The sequence below is a fragment of the Miniopterus natalensis genome, chromosome 2, assembly GCF_054644295.1.
Source record: "Miniopterus natalensis isolate mMinNat1 chromosome 2, mMinNat1.hap1, whole genome shotgun sequence".
NCBI classification, from domain to species: domain Eukaryota; kingdom Metazoa; phylum Chordata; class Mammalia; order Chiroptera; family Miniopteridae; genus Miniopterus; species Miniopterus natalensis.
Window position 1 is genome coordinate 92,825,188 of NC_142082.1, and position 21,358 is coordinate 92,846,545.

A 21,358-nucleotide genomic window follows, 5' to 3' on the forward strand; every position below is an offset into this window, starting at 1 on the left:
GTTCATTTCTAACTTTTGGGTTCCCAACTGAAACCTCTTCTGTGACATGAATTCCTTACCAAAAGCTAAATTTTGACAGTTTTAGCTAATAGTAGGGTTTAACTTTATTTTTAATAGGAACTTAGCTCGTAGTAGAGTGCCTGGGTGTTGCCAGATGTATCTGCTTAGGACCAAAACAAAGTATCTTCCACTGGTCAACTCTTTCAAAACTTGGTACCATTTGGAAGCCGACCTTCACCCTATCCTCCTGGAGAGGTGAATGGCCTGTCATTAAACTGTTAGGCAAGAGTTGCCTTTGGAAGGAAAGCCATTGGACCTTTCCTCCTTAGTGTCCAAGTTATTGTTGGTTTCACTGTCCCCTCCCCCACTGAGTTCTCTGTAAATGGGCCAGCAGTTTCCCTGGCATCATGGTTTTCCCTTGGGTTTTTTTTAAAGGAGAACATCTGCATATATTGTAGTCTCCTCTCTGCTACCAATGCTCATTCTTATTTTAGCAGAAACCTTCAGTGCAAAATGGACTCTGAAATGCTAGCCAAGAAGGCAGCTGGAAAATCCCCAGATTGAGTGGAATTATACAGTATTTGTCCTTTTGTGACTGGCTTACTTCACTTAGCATAATGTTTTCAAGGTTCATCCATGTAGTGTGTGTCAGAATATCCTTAGTTTTTGAGGCTGAATAATGCATTGTATGGGTCTACCACATTTTGTTTATTTGATCCATCAATGAACGTTTAAGTGGTTTCTCCTTTTTGTCTATTTTGAATAATGTTAATGAACATGGTGTATAAATGTCTATTCGACATTTATACCCTAACCCATATACCCTGCTTTCAGTTCTGGGTATATGCCCAGAAGGGTTGCTGGAGCGTATAGCAATCCTATTTTTAACTTTGAGGAGCTGCCACACCACTGTCCCATTTCAGTTGGTGCACTCTCGCACATTCTCATCAACAGTGCACAGAGTTCCAGTTTCTCTCCATCCTCACCAGCACATTTCCTGGGTTTTTTTTATTACACCACCCTAGGTGCTGTGAGGTGATACCAACTCTACCACCCTTTCTTGTACACGTTGCTGTTCCCTCTTTTGCAGCTGCCACTTTAAAACCATGTCTACAACCCTAGCTGGTTTGGCTCAGTGGTTAGAACACTGGCCCACGGACTGAAGGGTCCCAGGCTTGATCCCCAGCCCTGGTTGGGGCAAGTACAGGAGGCAACCAATCGATGTCTCTCACATTCATGTTTCTCTGTCTCCCAGTCTCTGAAAAGCAATGGAAAAAATATCCTCGGGTGAGGATAAGAAAACACATGTCCACAGCCAAACTTTTCTTCCCTCCCCTCTCTCCTTACCTACGCAGTCCTGGTTCTGCTGATCCATGTCACAACCCTGACAGCTGTCCCTGGCATGCTTAACCAACTGCCAAGCCCTATTGGTTCCTCACGAAAACCACATCTCTTCCCTCAGTTCTCTCTCTTGCCTGAATTATTGTAATAACCCTGGCCTGTCCAAACCACTTTGCTGCCATTGACCTGAACTGTGCCCTCTGTGTCCCAACTCCCCATCCCATATCAGCCTCCCATTGCCCACAGGAAAGGGAGGGGGAAATTGAGTGAACACCTTTAATGTGCCAGGCGCTGTACTAAGTGCTCTGCATCTAAGTGTGAGTCTCATTTCATATATAAGGAAGCAGGCACAGAGAAGTAACTTGCTTAAATCACACAGCTTGTAAGTGGCAAACGAATTCAAATCTGCTCAAAAGCAGTCTTATTCCAAAGCCTGTTAGCCACTCTGCTCTCCTGCCTTGTGATCCTCAGCAATCTTATGAAGTGGACATCTTGATGCCCTTGTGATGAATAAAGCACTAAGTAGCTTGCCTGAAATGAGATCATTACTAACTTAGGAGCTGGACTTTGAACCTGGGTCTGGACACCAAAGTTTCTCTCCCAAATCCTTGGCCAGGCAACAAGATCCTGTACTATCCAACATGGCTTGCAGTTTTATTCTCTGCCTTATCCCTTGCCACAAATTAGACAATTTGCCCCTAAAGAGAGACTGGGTTTCAATTTTCTCCAGTTTAGAGTTGAAGGCCTGCAGTGCAGAGCTGCGCTCACAGCTTAGATATAACATTCTGCTTGCAGCCCTCCCACTGCTGAGCACAGGCACCCTGACAAACAAAAAACCTGTGTCTGAAGAGCGGACGCCTTGGAACCACTGGAAATACAGAACCCTTGCGGGAGTCAGCCACCTGCAATTAGAAAAGTGCATGAGCCCTGGCCAGTTTGCTCAGCGGTCAGAGCATCAGCCAGTGGACTGAAGGGTTCCAGGTTCAATTCTGGCCAGTGGCATGTGCGTCTGTTGCAGGCTCAATCCGGGGTGCGTGCAGGAGGCAACCAAACTGTGTCTCAGATCTATGTGTTTCCCACTCTGAAAAGCAATGGAAAAAATATCCTTGGGTAAAGATTTTTTTAAAAGTGCGGGAGTCTGAGAAGCCAAGATTTGCCTCTGGCACCAAATGTCTGGCAGTGTGTGCACTGTATTGATTTTCTGTTGTTTGTTCTCCCTGACCTCCAGGCCTCTGAGTGGGTGGTGAGTGTTGCATCACCACCCCTACCCCACCCCCACCTCTCTCTCTCTCTCTCTCTCTCTCTCTCTCTCACACACACACACACACACACACACACACAGCCTTGAGCAAATCTCAGCCTGAATTTTTGTCCCAATAATACCAGCAACCAAGTCAACAGCCATCTGGGAAGAGGGCTGGGCTGGACCTCTTTGGTGTTTCATTCAAACCCAACCTGTTTGAAGGTGAAAGCACTGCTGTGGGCATGAAGAGAGAAGGCCACGAACAAAACAAGGATTATAAAGCAACCCTTCACAGAGCTCAGCAGTGATCTGGCCCATGTCTTGGCATCCAGAAAAGTCAAAAGGTTGCTACTGAGAGCAGGTAAGATTTTGTGTTGTCGGACTGTATCAAGCTTAAAGTTGGTGGGAAAAGACCTTCTAGCAAGTAAACAGTTGGGAAATAGGTCAGAGCAACCAGTGGGAAAGGGCCTCATCTCTCCTGTACTGCACTGAGTAGGAAGGTGGTAGGCAAGAGGAAGTGGCTCCCTAATTTGGGCAGCTCAGCCAACACCTAAGTTAGGAAGCAGTTATTGCCTGGCACTGCTTGTGGAAGGGGATCATCCCTGGAGAGCTCTCCTTACCCTGCTTGGTAGAGGAAGGGAGAGGTGTTGATCGTCGACCTTGTGCCCTCATCACAACTTGAAGGATTGATGGCCGCTGAAGAGGTCTGTCTATCTCAGGGTAAGACTGATTCCAAGTTGGATTCAGTGCCACTCTCATGTTTGTTGATTCAAACATCTGTATTGAATGCCTCTGCACCGGGCTCCAGGATACAGCCCTGAGAGCGCTCTCAAGTGACATTTTGATTGGTATACAGTACAGTAGATAAATGGTAGTAATACAACATGGGAAGTGCTAAAGTGAGGTGTTAAATGGGGTCACAGGAAAGGGCTCCTAGACATTTGAGGGACTTGGTAGGGCTTTATGGGAGGAAGCTGAAGCCCAAAGAATAGGTAGAGATGGGGAGAGTCAAGGACACAGTATGTGCCAGGCTCAGACGCAAGAGACTGCCCTTTTCCCAGGAGTGAAAGTTCAGAGTGGCTGGGGCACGCGGGGGGGGGGGGGGGGACGACGACAAGCGATGTGGGAGATGCAGCCAGTAGGAATGTAGGGGCCAGGTCAGGGTGAAGACTTGGGAAACTGTCCTAAGGTGGGGGAGGGTGGGGAGGGGAAGGGTTGCAAAGCACTTAAGGCAAGGAAGTGCTTAAATGGCAGGCTGAAAATGGGGCCCCCATGTGCCCTTTTGCTCACTTGGCCTTGCTATAGAGAATAAATTTGAGGGGAGCCAGGCTGAAGGCAGGGAGCACAGTTAGGCAGTCAGGTGCTACAGGCAGTGGATGATGCCCATGTGACCTAGCACTGGCTAGTGACCATGAGAGATTTAAGACAGTGTGTATCTACCCATGATAACGGACCTGCTTTTCTCCCAGTCCATTATGGACCAATAGTTTTGAAAAATAAAATACAGATTACTAGAAAAACAAAAAATAAAAGCCCATGTTTTTATTAATAGATTCTAAAGTATATTACTCAAGTTGCCATAAAATTTCCCAAACATTTACCTCAGTTTTCACGGGCCAGCGATGAACCATATGCCTTGAAAAGCGTTTACTTTAGGAGGAACAGGACGACTGATTAGTTGTGGGGGCAGAAAGAAGGGGTGGGTCAAGGGTGGTGCACAGATTTGGCTTGGATAACTGGATGGCTAGTGGTGCTGTTCTCAGAGCCAGGGAACCAGGAGGAGGAGCAGCAGGTCTGGAGGGGTGGAGGTGAGTGGGAAGAGGAAAGGGTTGGATATACTGTACCTGGCTGAGCCCTAAGGTGGGAGTGACCAGAAGGTGGTAAAGATGATGGTGTGGGGCTCAGCAGGCGGCCTGAACTGAACACACTTGGGAATCATGAGCAAGCAGACAATAACCAAACCCAGAAGAAGGCAGGCTTGCTCTGGATGGGCATGTGGATAGGAAGGAGCCAAGAACCTTGGACAGAATTATGTGGGCACCATTGACGAAGGGACATCGGTCACAGGAATCTGAGCAACCACTAGGGGGAGCCTGAGGAGTCAAGAGAGTCAAAGGAAGAGAGTGTTTTTATAGGGGAAGAATGGAAAAGTGGTGTTATCTGAGGAACTCAGAACACCTGGCCTGCCCTGGTCTCTGTAGCTCACCACCTACAACCATTTCTCTAAATATGTTTATCTCTGAATAGCCTTGTTCAAAATATGGGCTTGGGAAACAATGTGTTAAGAATTACTTAACAGTTTTCTCTGCTTTCCAAATTTTCTAATTTTTTTCTATTACTCTAAATACTTTAAGAAATAGAACAAATGTTCATTAAGAAAAAAGAATTGACCATTGCCTAAGCATCTGTTAACTAGCTATCTCCTAAGGAAGCAGATAAGGTGGGTCACAGATTAGTTTTGGTGTTAGGAGTGTGGGCCCCTGGAAACCTGCCCTCTGTGTGAGGAGACTGAGGGTGAGGTGGCTGGACAGTCACCAAGTCCAGCCCCTTTTCTCCAGTCGGTGTGGCTTGGTTGGTTGAGCCCCTACCCATGCACCAAGAGGCCACCTGTTCAATTCGCGTTCAGGGCACGTGCCTGGCTTGTGTGCAGGGGTGTGCAGGACACAGCCCATTGATGTTTCTCTATCATTGATATTTCTCTTTCTCTCTCCCTCTCCCTTCCTCTCTCTAAAATCAATAAAAACATTAAAAAAGCAAAACACTCTGTCCCAGCTAACCTTTGTACTCTGCACCCTCTCCACCACCCTAATCCTTCCCTCTCCACTTCACTGCTTTACCTCCTAACTGGCTTCTCATCCAAAATTTCCTTTTCTCAACCCATTCTTCCAGAATTATTGTCCTCATATCACATTCAACATGGCAGTTTTCCCCTTAAAAGCATTCAGTGTTTTCTTACTGCCTACAGGATCAAATTTGCCAAAAGTTACTTAGTGGGGGGTAGGGGGGACACATGCTGTATGAAACAATCCCTGGCCTACCCTACCTGTGCAGCTCTGCTGAGCCAGCAAGGTGGTGTACTGTGCCCTCAGCCCTTTCTTCACACAGGGCTCATATTTCTCTTCTACTTGTAAACTTCCCTTATTCTTTAAGGCCACTGCTAGCTCCTTCTCCAAGCCAGCCCATAATGACCTCTCACATCTGTGAAACTTTACAGCACTCACTATGTAAGCAGTTCAATTACTATTAAATGGAATGAGAATTTTAAAAAATTTTTTGTTTATTACTAAGAACTCTTCAGTTACCAAGTTACAAAAACTAACTTGCACCCTGACGGGCATGGCTCAGCGGTTAAGCATCGACCTAGGATCCAGGAGATCAAGGTTCGATTCCCAGTCAAGGGCACATACCTGGGTTGCATGTTCAATCCCTGGCCCTGATAGGGCACATGTGGGAGGCAACCAATCAATGTGTCTCACATTGATGTTTCTCTCTCTCTCTCTCTCTCCCCCTCTCTCTCCCTTCCTGCCACTCTAAAAAGCAATGGGAAAAAATATCCAATGTTGAGGATTGGGGAAAAAAAAAGGCTAAGACTAAATAATTTAATGAGTGTTCATTTGTTTACTAAATTTTTGGCAGTGAGCTCCTTGGTCAGGCAATATGGCTGCCTGAAGGCCTACTTGCTCTTGCTGGAAGAGGTTTCCTTGCCCTGGATCTTTCAGACCTATATTGAGAGATCAGTGTGGAGGAGTGCCCTGTGGGAGGGGGGCTTTGTCACTTTAGAAGTCTATTCCTGCCCGGCCGGGCGTGGCTCAGCGGTTGAGCGTTGACCTAGGATCCAGGCGATCGGGGTTCGATTCCCGGTCAGGGCACATGCCTGGGTTGCGGGCTGCAGCCAACCAATGACTCTCATCATTGATGTTTCTATATCTCTCTCTCCATCTCCTTTCCTCTCTCTGAAATCAATAAAGATATATTTAAATTTTTAAAAAAAGAGAAAAGAAGGAGTCTATTCCTATCAATGCTGGAACCAGTAGAATTTAAAGTCTGTGAAGGGAAGGACCTTGTTTTTGTTCTCAGCTATGTCCCTGTTGCCTAGAATGACTGGCACACAATAGGCACTCAAAAAATATTTGTACAATGACTTAACACTAAGGCCTGTGGATTGCTTCAGGGATTGAGCAATTACAGGCCTTGTTGCCAGTTTGGGTTTTTTGTGGTTGGTATGACTCTTAAAATCTTGGCTGGCTGCCCTGGCCAGGTAGCTCAGTTGGTTGGAGCATGATCCCAATACACCAAGGTTGTGGGCTCAATCTCTGGTCAGGGCACATACAAGAAGCAACCAATGAATGCATAAATAAGTGGAACAACAAATCAATGTCTCTCTCCCTACTATCTATCATCTATCTCCCTCTCTCTCTAAAATCAATAATTTTTTTTTTAAATCTTGGCTGGCTGGCTGGCAGTTTCCTCTTTATTGACTGTGCTTCCTTATTTACCAGTTCAAGAAATCTTGTCAAGTCATAATCTTTGAATACTAAATCTGCTAAAGGGAACTACCAGGCCTGGGACTAACTTAGCACAGTGTCGGAGTGGCGAGGCAGGTGCTCTGAGATGCACCCACTCCCCACCAGCCAGTGCTCATCTATCTAGTGACCTAGGGAGCGCCCTGGGGGGTTGGGGTATCCCTAATTTCTCTGTCTTAAATACCCTTATTCCAATAGCCAGCAAACCACAATTTATAAAACAGTAATTTAGTTATAGAAATAGCAAGAAATATGGCTGCAAGATTCTCAATTATTTGAATCTCTGGCCTCGGTCAAAAAGGGTTTCTTACATGTCCTGTTGTTTCCTATCAATTTTTAAGGGGGCTACCTGGAATTACAGTGTGTCTATCGTAACAATTTATTAAATGTCTCAAAAAACAGCCAACACACTTTAATTTCCTGACATTTTGCCACCAAGTCTCCTAAAGCTCCAACTTTTGGAGGCAAATGGTTGGAGCCTCAAGAGATGACACATGATACTATACAAGACCTGCCAGCTTCCTAATGCAACATGGGGCTTCTTCAAGCCTATGCCCTACTTTGTCTCAGCCCATTATACCCTTTCGGGTCTGTAATTTTGAGTCTAATTAACAGTCCTTTGGTTGGGAAACCAAATTCTAGCAAGTTAAGCAATAATGACCTAATTTATTGACAGGACTGAATCTAAGGACAAGAATGCAACTGGAATAAGCTGGAAGCAGGGATTTAAACAACATTAGGAATATCCCCATCTTTTGTTTCTCCTGCATATGTGCTTGCTTCCCTTTTCTGTTTCTTTCTTCAGCAGGTACAAGTTTTATATGTTCTAGTGCCAAACACCATGTTATAAGCCCATTCTTCAAGTTATCACCCAAAACATTGGTGTCCCCTTAACTACTACTTTTCTTCTCACAGCTGGACCATCAACCTTCAATATATATTCATAATTAAACCACTTCTCACCAGCACCCCCTACCAAACCCCCAATAAGCAACCATCATCTCTTGCCTAGATTACTGTAATAATTTAATGGCCTTTCTGCTTTTAGCTTTGACCTTCTGCTGTCTATTCTCAATATAGCAGCCAAATGGTCCTGTCACGAGCTTGTCACATCTATGCTGACAACTCTCCCATTGTTTCTCTTTTTATTCAGAATAAAAGCCAAAGATCTTATGAGGCCTGGCCTGATCACACCGTCACCCCATTATCTCTATGACTGTCTCCACTCTTCCATGTTCACTCATCCATGTTCACTCTTCACTGGCCACTGTTGTTCCTCCAGCTCACTAGACTCACTGCTCCTTGGCCTTTGCTCTGCCTTAAATGCTCTTCTCCCAGACCCCTGCATGGCTCACTCCCTTTAGATTCTCAGGTCACCTCAGTGAATCCTTTCTTGGTCAATCCACCATCACTGACATTTCCTATCTTCCTTCCCTTCTGAATTTTTTTTCTCCAGAGTATTTATCACTGTCTGGTATCCTTAGTATTTATTTATTTCATTTATTGCCTGTCTCCTCTTTTAAAATTTAAGTCCCTCAAAACGACGATTTTAGTCTTTCGCTTACTGCTTTATACCCAGACCTGGAATAGTCAGTGCCTGGCACTCAAATGTTTTTCTGAATAGATCAATATACATCAGCAGAAAACTGATCTCTCTTTTCTTCCTCAAAACAAAATACCTGGAGATGGCAGAGAATTTCTGATAGCCTAGAGGAACAATGAGGGGCATGGAGAAGGAGGGAGCGCTTATGCAGCTTGAAGAGAGCCTGGAGAAAAGAGACTCCTCAGAGCACAAGCCTCCACTGGAGCATCAGAACTCAGGAGTTCCCGTCTCTCTGGTTTGAATCAGAACCCCTCCTCAGAAGCTATAACAACTGTTGTAATTGTAGTTTTAACTTGCTGGCACTGTCCCTGGTGCTTTCCATGTGCATCAAGTACAAGTCCACAGTCTTAATGCAGTCCAGTCTTTCAACAGGATGATAGGAAGTTCAGAAAACACATTTTAAGAGCCAAATGTAACTTCAGAACATTTCAAGTATTTTATTGTAGTTATTGGACACTGCGAGAGGGATTCCAAATCCACAGCAACTCTCCTTAAAACACCTGTTTTGGATCCCATCAGCTTCCCTCGCCGGTGCTCCCAGGCTCCTCTTCCAAATGCCCCCAGCACTCCTCTCCCCAGCCTTGGTTTGGGCCCATTAGTCTTCTCTCTCATCCTCTTTCTTCTGATCTCAATCCCCAAAGTCCAAAAGGTATCGGAAGGGAAGGTCACAGATCAAGTTGGCAGCGTTAATACATGAGTAATGTTCTGTCCTGTCACAGATGTGGTTCTCAAACCATGAGGTGAGTGCTGGTCTGATCGCTTTATAGAGGAGACACCTCAGCCCCAGGAGCTTGTGACTTGCTGGAAAGGTGGCTCTGGACACTCTCCACAGACACCCTGTTCTTTCCACTCTGCTACTGTGGGCTAGGTCAAGGATACAGACACCACTTCTTCCTCTTCAGCCAGCCATCTGCCCTGAGGAGTCAACAAGCAGCCTGTTTCCCAGGACCCACCGGAGTCCTCAGTCCTCAAGAATGTCCAAGCAGGATTTGAGGTAACTGGCTGAGATAACCCTCATCTCTGGGCCGAGGCTAGGGGGAGAGCTGCTGTGGTGATAGCACATCACTCAGCTTCTCGTCCAGATTCCTGAAGTATAAGCAAGAGAGCCCTATTTTCCTACATACAAAAAAAAATAATTTATTTATACATATGTATATTTAAATATAATTTGTAATTGTTTGGATTACATCTCCTTAGACTGCAAAATTTAAGTCTATTTATCTGCTCTTACCTCTTCCAGGTAGTCTACCTCCAAATACTTTGCTCACATCTGCCTCTGGCCAGAAAAATAAGAAAATGTTACTAGGCTCCAAGGAGTCTAAAAAAGCTTTATTTTCTATTTTCAGACTTTAAAATTTTTTCAAGGATGGGGGGACCCACATTATGTAAAGTGAGACTTTACTTTTGGCTAGAATCAGATAATCTCAATAATTTAACCCTGATTATCTTATGCTGACCAGGAGCTCTCACTGTCAGAAAAGTGTATCCTCTTATTATTAGTAATAGCTGTCACTTACCAAATGCATTAACCAGTTTCACAGAGGGGAGAACAACGGATTAGAGAGATGAGATAACTTGCTTAACTAACTAGAATAGCCAGGATTCAAAATCAGTTCTGATTGACCTTACGTCTGAAATAAAATTTCAGTGTGTTTGAAAATGTGGTCACACGTGGCCCTAAGGATGGGGGCAAGCCAGAAAACAGGCCTTTGGTGGAAACTCTGAGGGGGGTACTCTGAGACCCAGCTAAGAACCTCCTGCACCCTACTAGGGCCCCAGGGGGCAGATTTGGCACTCTGACATCCTTCCCAGAAGCCCTTGCAGTGTCCTAGCTTTATGAACATCCCCCTAGGGGTTAGGGCAAGATGCTTCAGCCCTGGTGAGGGTAGTGCCCCTGAAGGAAGTGGCCAAGCCCTCCTGACCTTGGCCCCTAACCTGTCTCTAGAACTGGACCAGGTGAGGGAGGCATAACAGGTCAGCCAGAGGGGCTGTTGGGATAGGAGCAGGAGGATGAGGAGAGGGGTCTCTGGATAGGATAGCTGTGGGGCTGAAGTCAATGGAGCTGCCATTCCTACCCATGCTCTGCTCTGTTCCTGCTCTCCTGCCCACCTCCCTCCATTTCCCGTCCAGTCCTGGCTCAGTGCAGCTCTCCGCAGCCAGACTCCTTCCCTGCTCCTATGTGTGTGCCTGCCTCCCTCACTCTGTGCCTCCCTCCTTCCCATGGCCTAGTGTCACAGCAAAACTCATCAATGGAGGCGTGGCAGGGCTCGTGGGGGTGACCTGTGTGTTCCCCATCGACTTAGCCAAGACTAGACTTCAGAACCAGCATGGAAAAGACATCTACAAAGGAATGTAGGTATTGGTGGGGAAGTGGTGTAAGGAGAAGGGCTCCCAGAGGGGGGATGTGGGGCCTCACTCCTCCATAGTCTCTCTAGGGAGTACGTATGCTTAGGGGGTGGGGGAGGGGTGGGGGGAGGTGGTCAACAGGGCTGAGCCCAGCAGGATTAGAGCACTGAGTGAAGGGAGGGGATTGTGGAGCAGCCTCATGTTCACCACTAATTTCCTTTTCTGGCCTCTGCTTCTAGGATAGATTGCCTGATGAAGACGACAAGGATGGATGGCTTTCTGGGCATGTACCGAGGTGGGCTCACTAGGCATCCTGGGGGAGGCCTGGCTTGGGTCAAGTGAGGACAGAGGGTGTGGCATGGGGGTGTCAGATTTTGTGGGTTTATAGGACATTGGGAAGTGGCATTTTTTTCTGCCCAGGGAACTCCTAGGATGGGCCTGGGCTACCAGGTGGTTTTGGTCCACATTGACTTTCACAAGCCTTCTTGTGCTTGGTAGACACAGAGGTAGTTGTGGTGAGGTTTGGAGGACACCAGTGAATACAGTAAGGAGCCAAGGAGCCCTAGGTTCCATCCTGGCACAAAACTGCCTCACTGTGTGATGTTAGAGGCAAGTGAGCTCCCAAACTCCCCTTCTCCCTCCCCTCCTCTCTCAGGCTGTCAGGACATCCAACGCCCACTAGCAGAAAAGGTAGAGTCTCACAGGGACAGGTAATGGAAAGGGGTTTGAGCTCCTGGAAGGGAATGACTGGGTGGCTCTTTCCTGACACAATGGTGCTGTCCCTGTCTCCATCCAAGGTGGCACAACCATGATTATGCCTTGGAAAATGGATACAAAGCTAAGGTTTAGAAGGAGCTGATATGCTAGTACCCCTTAGGAATAAAGTAAAAAAGCCTCTATGACCCACAGAGCTGCCAGTGGTCCTGGCTAACACAGCACAGAGAAATTGAAACCAATCCCTGTACCCCAGGACCTTTATATTGGGGCTTAATTTGGGGAACTGCTCATTTATCATTAGAGATGGGCAGCATTAGCAAGGACAGATTTCCCAATAACCACATCAATGATCTATAAAGGAAATACACTCATTGAAAAAGGAAAATGTGGTGGGAGGAGCATGGAAGTAGGGAGAGGGAAGAAAATCTATTTCAAGAAAATAAGCAGACGAACCCTCTTTGACCCCAGAGGCCCTGTTTAGTCCCAGAAACAACTTCTAAGAGTAGGTTATCTATGTGAGTGGCATGTTCTGGGCATTGGAACATCTGAGATGGCCTTACCTCCTCGCCTTCGTTGTTTACTTCCAGGAGCTGCAGTGAACCTCACCTTGGTCACTCCAGAGAAGGCCATCAAGCTAGCAGCCAATGACTTTTTCAGGCAGTTGCTCATGGAAGATGGGTATGGCCAGGTGCCGGCTAGGGATGGAAATCCTTCACAGCATGTCTATTTCTTTTGGATTACAACTCTGCCTAGGTTTACTTGTGTGCATGTATATAAATATGTACACATACATGGCTGAGGGTTAGTGTGTTTTAGCAGATGGAAAGTAAAGGGAGAAAATGAGCTGGTGTAATTTGGAAGTTCTAGATAGATGATAGGTAGATAGATGATGATAGATAGATGATGATGATAGATGATAGATGATAGATGATAGATAGATAGATAGATAGATAGATAGATAGATAGATAGATAGATGATAGATAGATAGATAGATAGATAGATAGATAGATAGATAGATAGATAGATGATAGATGATAGATAGATAATAGATAGATAGATAGATAGATAGATGATAGATAGATAGATAGATAGATAGATAGATAGATAGATAGATAGATGATAGATAGATGATGATGATAGATAGATGATAGGTAGATAGATGATAGATAGATAGATAGATAGATAGATAGATAGATAGATGATAGATGATGATGATAGATAGATAGATGATAGATAGATAGATAGATAGATAGATAGATAGATGATAGATAGATGATGATAGATATAGATAGATAGATAGATGATAGATAGATAGATAGATAGATAGATAGATAGATAGATAGATAGAGATAGATGATAGATGACAGATAGATAGATAGATAGATGATAGATGATAGATAGATATAGATAGATGATAGATAGAGATAGATAGATAGATGATAGATGATAGATAGATAGATAGATAGATAGATGATAGATAGATAGATAGATAGATGATAGATAGATAGATGATAGAGATGATAGATAGATAGATAGATATAGATAGATGATAGATAGAGATAGATAGATAGATGATAGATGATAGATAGATAGATAGATAGATAGATAGATAGATAGATAGATAGATGATAGATAGATAGATGATAGAGATGATAGATAGATAGATAGATAGATAGATAGATAGATAGATATAGATAGATGATGATAGATAGATAGATAGATAGATGATAGATAGATGATAGATAGATAGATAGATAGATAGATAGATAGATAGATAGATAGATAGATAGATAAAGAGACACAGAGAGGCCATAGAGAATATATATATACATCAACTAGCTGATGAGTATTTTGTTTTGAGATATAATTGGCATACAACACTGTATAAGTTTAAAGTGTACAGCATAATGACTTGACACACATATATTATGAAATGATTAACTGCAATGTTAACATCTATCTCCTCACAGAGTTACAAAAATTATTATTTTTTCCTTGTGATGAGAACTTTTAGGAGCTACTCTCTTAGCAACTTTCAAATTTACCATACAGGAGTGTTAACTGTAGTCATCACGGTGTACATTGCATCCCCAGTACTTATTACAATGGGAAGTTTGTGCCTTTTCACCACCTTCACCCAATTCCTTTCTCCCAACCCCCGTAACCAAAAATTTGTTCTCTTTTGCTATGAGTTTGTTTCCAAGTCTTGGCTATTGTAAATAATGCTGCAATGAACATGGGGGAACAGATGTCCTTTTAACATAGTGATTTTTTTTCCTTTGGATATATACCCAGAAGTGAGATTGCTGGATCATATGGTAATTCTACTTTTAACTTTTTTATGAAACTCCATACTGTTCTCCATAGTGGCCGCACTAGGCATCCCACCAACCGTGCACAAGGGTTTCCTTTCTCTACGTCCTCACCAGCATTTATCATCTCTTGTCTTTTTTATGACATTCTAACAGGTGTGAGGTGATACTATGGCTTTGATTTACATTCCTCTGATGATAGTGATAGTGAGCATCTTTTCATGTACCTGCCGGCCACTTGAATATCTTCTTTGGAAAAATGTTTAGCCAGGTCCTTTGCTCATTTTTAAATTGGATTATTTATTTTATTGCTATTGAGCTGTATAAGTTCTTCGTCTATTTTGAATATTAACCCCTTATTAGATATATGATTAGCAAATATTTTCTGTAATTCCATTGGCTGACTTTTCATTTTGTTGCTGTTTCCTTTGTTGTGCAGCTTTTTAGTTTGATGTAGTCCCGTTTATTTATTTTTGCTTTTGCTGCTTGTGCTTTAGGTTGACATAGGTCAAGGAGCTTTTCCCTTGTTTCCTTCCAGTTTTATGATTATAGGTCTTACATTAAGTCTTTAATCCATTTCAAATTAAATTTTGTGAGTTTTGTAAGATAGGGTTCTCATTTCATTTTTAACAGGTGAATATCCAGTTTTCTCAGCAACATTTATTGAAGAGACTGTCTTTTCTCCATTGAGTGTTCTTGGCTCCCTTGTCAGATATTAGTTGAGTGTATATCCAGGGGTCTATTTCTGGGCTCTCGATTCTCTTCCATTAATTATGAGAGCTTTTTTTAATGTGGATGAATTTAAAAAAATTGATTTTGAGAGAGAGGGAAGGGAGAAAGAGAAAACAACATTGATTTGGTGTTCCACTTACTTATGCATTCATTAGTTGATTTTATTATTTTATTTTAAATATATCTTTATTGATTTCAGAGAGAGGAAAGGAGAGAGATAGAAACATCAGTGATGAGTCATTGATTGGCCACCTCCTGCACGCCCCCCGACTGGGGCTTGATCCCGCAGCCCAGGCATATGCCCTGACCAGGAATCGAACCCTGATCACCTGGATCCTAGGTCGACGCTCAACCACTGAGCCATGCCCAGCCGGGCCATTAGTTGATTCTTGTATGTGCCCTGACCAGGGTTCAAACTCACAACCTGGTGTATGGGGAAGACACTCTAACCAACTGAGCTACCTGGCCAGGGCTATGCTGATGAGTTTTTTTATTTTTATTTTTAATCCTCACCTGAGGATATTTTTTCCATTGCCTTTTAGAGAGAGTGGGTGGGGGGAGAGAGAGAGGGAGAAACATAGATGTGAGAGAGACACATTTATTGGCTGCCTGTTGCATGTGCCCTGACTGGGGCCAGGGATCAAGCCTGCAACTGAGGTATGTGCCCTTGACCGGAACTGAACCCAAGACCCTTCAGTCCATGGGCCGACATTCTAACCACTGAGCCAAACCAGCTATGCTGATAAATTTTTAAAGTCAACCACAAACACTTTCTAGTTCTCTTTGTGTCTCCCATCGCCTTAGTAATACTGCATAAGGGATCGGGAACAACCAAGTTCCTGCAATGAGTATTTTCACTGTATTAGTTTCAACTTCTATGCCGGTGCTACCTCCCTGGCAGCCTGTTTTAAATTTAGTGTCATATCTTTAAGGAGGCTGAGCCTGAGGGCCAGGTAATTATTTACTCAGCTGGGGGAGTGGCAGTCAATGGGAACAAGGCTAAATACCATACATGGAAAATCACAACCACCAAGGGAGAGTAGATGGCTATGGTGGGGCAGGAGGGCTGGCCTGTGACTGAAGGATGCAAACTCCTGGTTCCATAGGATGCGGCGGAATCTGAAGATGGAGATGTTAGCTGGATGTGGAGCTGGAATGTGCCAGGTGGTAGTTACCTGTCCCATGGAAATGCTCAAGATTCAGCTGCAGGATGCTGGGCGCTTGGGTGAGGCCTATCCCAACTTCACATGGAATCAATAAAGGGCTATGATCAGAACAGATTTTTACACATCTGCATTCATTTGCTAGTCTGTGTGACCCAATCAGCTCTCTAGGTCAGTACATGTTTTTATTTTATGGTTACCATTCTAGATTTCAACACTTCCAGCTCTAGAACAAAGAGCAGAAATGAGAATCTTGATTCAGAAGGACAGAGATCTCACCCTATACCCCTATCATATTGCCTTGATATTAGGCTTGATTTCCTTAAGATCTTAAATGTCAATGGCCTGCTCATGAACACTTCAGTCAATAGCTTTATTATGCTATATTATATTATGATATAGAAGCTAGCCTTTAGTGGGAAGGCATAAAAAGGGAGAAGGGAACCATTTCTATCCTTTTGGTTTTCTCTAGAAGAGAAGTTTGGGCCTTTGCTAAATCCTGGTCCTCTCAAAAGTATAGAGTGGAATAGGTACCAAAGCATATATTAAGAGCAAAGGTTGGCTGTCTAATGGAAGGAGGCTAACCCTGGTCGGGTGGGACAGAGGGCTTTTCCTCAGGTCTAAACCACAATGTCTGAATTTAGTAAGCTAACATGTCATGTGCCCAACAGAGCATCTGGCAAGGTCTTCAATAAATGTGGGTGCCCTTCCCTTTCTCAAACCAACTGTGCACATGTGCTGTGCTTAGGTGGATCAGACCAGCCTGAAGCAAATAAAACTGCAGGAAGACTACAGCTCAGGCTCTGGAAAGCCCTTACTGTGTTTTGCTCCGCAGAGTAAAAATCTTTTTAACATTTTGTTTTTCAACTTGGATAAGAAGTTTTAGTATTCCTAAAACATTTTAAAAGAAGAGAAAGCTAGGATATGGGTGAATTATGTGCATCTAAAGAAGACCTGGGGAAAACAGTGTGCATCAATTAGAACTGTTTGAGGCTTACTAGCATAAGAAAATATGTGGTCATTAGCTTCTTAGTATGAAATGCTACCCTGCTGGATATCAAACAAAACTGGGATATTAAATTGCTTCCTTTCAGCAACAACTTATAATCTATACAAAGCTTCTTAAACACTAAGAATTAAGAAAATCAATATTCACAATTTCAGTGCATTGAATCCTTTCATCATTAATGGGACTCAACCACATTTGAAATGCTTGTATTTAATATGCTCAGGAAAAAATTCCATTCTATTTATTAGATGCTTAACTTCTGTTATGAGTTCTGAATTACTCAACTAAAATGGGCTGACATCTCAAGAATCAAAATCTATAGAATGATGAAGGGAATAAAGGGCATGCTCACCTAATCTTAGAATACTAGAAGGAGGAGGCTCTGCTAAAGTCTGAAGGAGACAGGTTTTTTCCTGTTTTGTGTTTTTTTTAAATATGTTTTAATTGATTTTTGAGAGAGAGAAACATCAGTGTGAGAGAGAAACATCTATCAGTTGCCTCTACAATGCGCAACCTGGGTATGTTCCCTTATTAGGAATCGAACCTGTGATCCAACCTTTTGGTACACTGGATGATGCTCTAACACTGGCCAGGGCTGTCAGCCAGGGCTGAAGGAGATAGGTTTTTATTGTTTTTTTCCAATCCTCACCCAAGGAGTGAGGATATTTTCCCCCATTGAGTTTTGGAGAGTGGAAGGGAGGAGGGAGAGATAGACAGACTTCACATTGATTGGTTGCCCCGACCTGGGGTGGGGATCAAACCTGCAACCCAGGTAGGTGCCCTTGACGGGCAATTGAACCTGAGACCCTCCAGTGCACAGGCCAATGCTCTAACCACTGAGCCACACCGGCCAGGGCTGAAGGACAGTTTTTTAAACAAACAAAAAGAATTTGCCACTGTACACATCAGACAGGAGATACGGGATTCTTCCGTCCCAAAGTGCCAATAGGATGAAACTATGTAAATAGGTTCAGAGGTGGTTTAGAAATGGAAGACTAAAAACACAGGAGGATGAGGAACTGGGGGATGGGGCGTACTACCACGGCTTCCTATAGAGCTAGGCAGGGAATGGCTGTGCTCTGGGGAAGCATCCTGTGCATCAGGGACAACTCATTAGGTAACATAGATCATATAAAGTTTCTTTGGAGCCAAAAATTGATGTTCTAAAATTAGAACAATACTCAAAATTCTAGTAGGAGTGTTCACCTTTTCTGAGTTGTCTGAGAGATAGGAATTGGGAGTCACACTCTTGGGAGTGTTTTGCAGCGCATGCTGGGACCTGGGTTGTGATGGGAAGTCTCTCCTTTCCCTTTCAGCAGTCCACCATCAGGGTTCGGCCTCAGCACATTGCTCCTCCAGGTCCTATACTATTGGTTCGACTTCCACCCACAAGCGTCCATCTGCCACCCTCATTGCCCGGGAGCTGCTTCGCACCCAGGGCCTGGCTGGTCTCTATAAGGGCCTGGGTGCCACTCTCCTCAGGTAAGGCTTTCTTCCCTAACTTTGGTCACAGAGGGCCCAAGTGAATGGGGAAAGGGAACAGAGGGCCAGAGGGATTGCTACCCCAACCTGCCTGTGTTCTTCCTAGAATTTTCAAACTATCTCTATGCTTCATATTTTGTCCAGAATGGCTTACCTGGAAGACTACTTTTAGGCCCCTTTTCCAGTGACCAGACCCACATGAATATTGGGTGTTCTGTGCACCAAAGGCACCTAGAATGTACTGTATACAAAGGACTGTGGATCTTCTATAAGTAAATGAGTATATATACCCCCTTCATTTTATTTTGCTACTTGGCCAAAATCCTTAAAGTTGATTAGAAGTGTCCTAGGCCAGGGGTTAATTTTCTTTCTTTCTAAAGAGGGAGTTAATTTTTTAAAAAATTTTTATTTACTGATTTTAGGGAGAAACATCGATTTGTGGTTCCACTTATTTATGCATTTGTTGGTTGCTTATACGTGCCCTGACAGGTTTGAACCTGCAGCCTTGGTGTATTGGGATAACGCTCTAACCAACTGAGCTACCCAGCCAGGGCAGGGGTTAATTTTCTATTCCCTGGGCAACAAATGAACTTCACCTTTCTGCCCATTCCATCCCCTCAACGCTTAGCTTATAGCTCTTCACCAGCCACTTGCTCAACTTAAGTCTTCCTTTAGCCTGCCTACCCACTTTTATATAACATGTCCCAGTCTTTGAACTTGCACCTGGCTCAGTAAGAAGCTGTAGGTGCTGGGAGGGCAGAGGAATGAGCTGGAATGGTGGGGGAAGGCAAATCAAGCTGATCGCTTATGCTATCACCCCACATTATCACGGGTACCAGGGCAGGAATATGGAATTGTGGGCTTGTCTCTGACCCACCTATAGCTCATAGTTCACTGTACGACCTTGGGTAGAAGGCCCAGAGGGGCATGAAACTCAGTGTTTCTTCTTCCTCTCCTGCAGAGATATTCCCTTCTCCATCATCTACTTCCCTCTGTTTGCCAACCTCAACAACCTTGGGTTCAACAAGCTTACTGGGAAGGCTTCCTTTGCTCACTCCTTTATGTCAGGCTGTGTTGCAGGTTCCATAGCGGCTATCATAGTAACACCTCTGGATGGTAAGTGCATCGGAGATGTAAGGGTTCCCAGTGTTGACCTGCTTTACAAATTAGTCACCTGTATAGTCACTTACAGGATAGTTATTTTGCACTTTTAGGATAGATGAAACAGCCCCAACCTAAAAACTCTCGGGTCATAACCCATGGCCACTGTCAGGTCCTCCCAGAGAAAGTGGGGTCAAGGAGACCTTCACTCTATTTCTTATCACTGACAAATCCCCTTACTTTCTAGGTGCTGATTACACTAGCATTTTGTCCCCCAGTAGAGTTGTGAGCATTAGCCATAAATGTTGCTGATACTTTAAAGTTGAAGGCTAATGGCAGGAGCTACACAGTATGAGACAGTGCTTCCCATACCTTTAGCCAGGGAAGCATGCTCCTCTAACACAGGTGGACCTTTCCATAGCACGAGTGAACTAAAGGACTGTGTAGTTTCTAATTCCTTCGTTTTATAAATGAGGCCCAAAGAGGGGAAGCTCTTCAATCACAGACCCCACAATGGCAGAGGTGGCCTCAGGATTCAGTTTTATGTATGCTGGCTATAAAAAGAAGCTCACTGACCACTTAATGTTAAGGAGAGCATACCAAAAGCAAAATGTTCCCTACTCACTTTAACTTTTGCTTTAGTTTTGAAAACTCGAATCCAAACCCTCAAGAAAGGCCTGGGTGAGGACAGCTACAGTGGGATCACTGACTGTGCCAGGTGAGAGCCCCGTACCCCTTTACAGATGTGGCTGGGACAGTTCCCTCTGTGTTGGTATCCACCTGGACCCAATCTAGAGAACAATTTTATCACTGAACTACACTGAGCTCTGTATTTCTTTGAATCTGTTCCTTTTCCTTAACTCTCAACAAAAGCAGGATATACTGGGAGCTTTCTTTTTTGCATCCCTTCGGCATCTTTCTCCCTAAGTCTAGCACACTGACCCAATTTTCCATCGTCTGGACCCAATGCTTAGTAACCAAACTGCATACACATAATGGGGGAGGCATGGCTGCCACATTCCTGGGATCATTATTGCTGTGGGAAATGACACATGCTCTCAAAGAAAAGATGTACAAACATTGGAGGAGAGGATGTCACTGAGAACTGCTTGGTGTGCTTCTGCCCTATCAGCTCACAGGGCTCTTCTTTCTCCCCAGGAAACTCTGGATTCAGGAGGGACCATCTGCCTTCATGAAAGGAGCAGGCTGCCGGGCCCTTGTCATAGCCCCTCTCTTTGGGATTGCCCAAGGTGTCTACTTCATTGGTATTGGAGAGCGTATTGTAAAGTGTTTTGAGTAGATACAATGCTCAGGTCCCTTCGCTGGCTGCCACCTCTCTAGCCTACCCTATCTAGACTAGAGGGGGAGGCAGGCTGGCCCCTCATGGTATTTTGTCCTCTAACTTGTAGCACTACCTCAGTCTCAGAAGAAACAACCCTATTCTAATAAGCAAGCTGGCTACAGCCCTACCCTCCCTTCAGAAGCCCTTAATCATCTATCTTTCAACAACAAAAAATAGTGCATGCTTTGGCTATATTAACTGTAGGAACTTAACAGACAGTAAAGATAGAAGGGTTGTTTCTACACTTTACATTTCACATTTCTATTTCACACTCAAGCTCAGTACACTTGAGTCAATTGGAGGATTTAGTTTTGTTAATCTGAGTTAAATAATTTATGGTTAGTCCCAGCATTCATCTTGGGAAAAAGGAGAATCAGAAGTTCAAGGGGAACATGAAAGTCCTCAAAGTCTGCACCTACTTCAAAACCAAGCAAATCCTTTCA

The 21,358-nt window shown here is 44.1% G+C and overlaps 1 protein-coding gene across 1 annotated transcript; it reads left to right on the forward strand.

Annotated features, from left to right (window-relative positions):
* Positions 1 to 11,301: 11,301 nt before the first annotated feature.
* On the forward strand, positions 11,302 to 20,925 carry SLC25A18 (solute carrier family 25 member 18). Its single transcript, XM_016213824.2, has 7 exons — positions 11,302 to 11,351; positions 12,361 to 12,451; positions 15,925 to 16,043; positions 18,307 to 18,472; positions 19,434 to 19,588; positions 20,216 to 20,291; positions 20,732 to 20,925. Exons 1-7 carry the CDS (start codon positions 11,309 to 11,311, stop codon positions 20,871 to 20,873), a joined length of 792 nt encoding a protein of 263 aa, XP_016069310.2. The 5' UTR covers positions 11,302 to 11,308; the 3' UTR covers positions 20,874 to 20,925.
* Positions 20,926 to 21,358: the final 433 nt, after the last annotated feature.

Excerpts from the sequence above, each read along its gene's own strand:
- SLC25A18 (XM_016213824.2), top strand. The coding sequence starts at position 11,309 with ATGAAGACGACAAGGATGGATGGCTTTCTGGGCATGTACCGAG. Across the intron at positions 12,452-15,924 it reads CAGTTGCTCATGGAAGATGG|GATGCGGCGGAATCTGAAGA; the intron begins GTATGGCCAGGT and ends CTGGTTCCATAG. Across the intron at positions 18,473-19,433 it reads CTGGGTGCCACTCTCCTCAG|AGATATTCCCTTCTCCATCA; the intron begins GTAAGGCTTTCT and ends CCTCTCCTGCAG.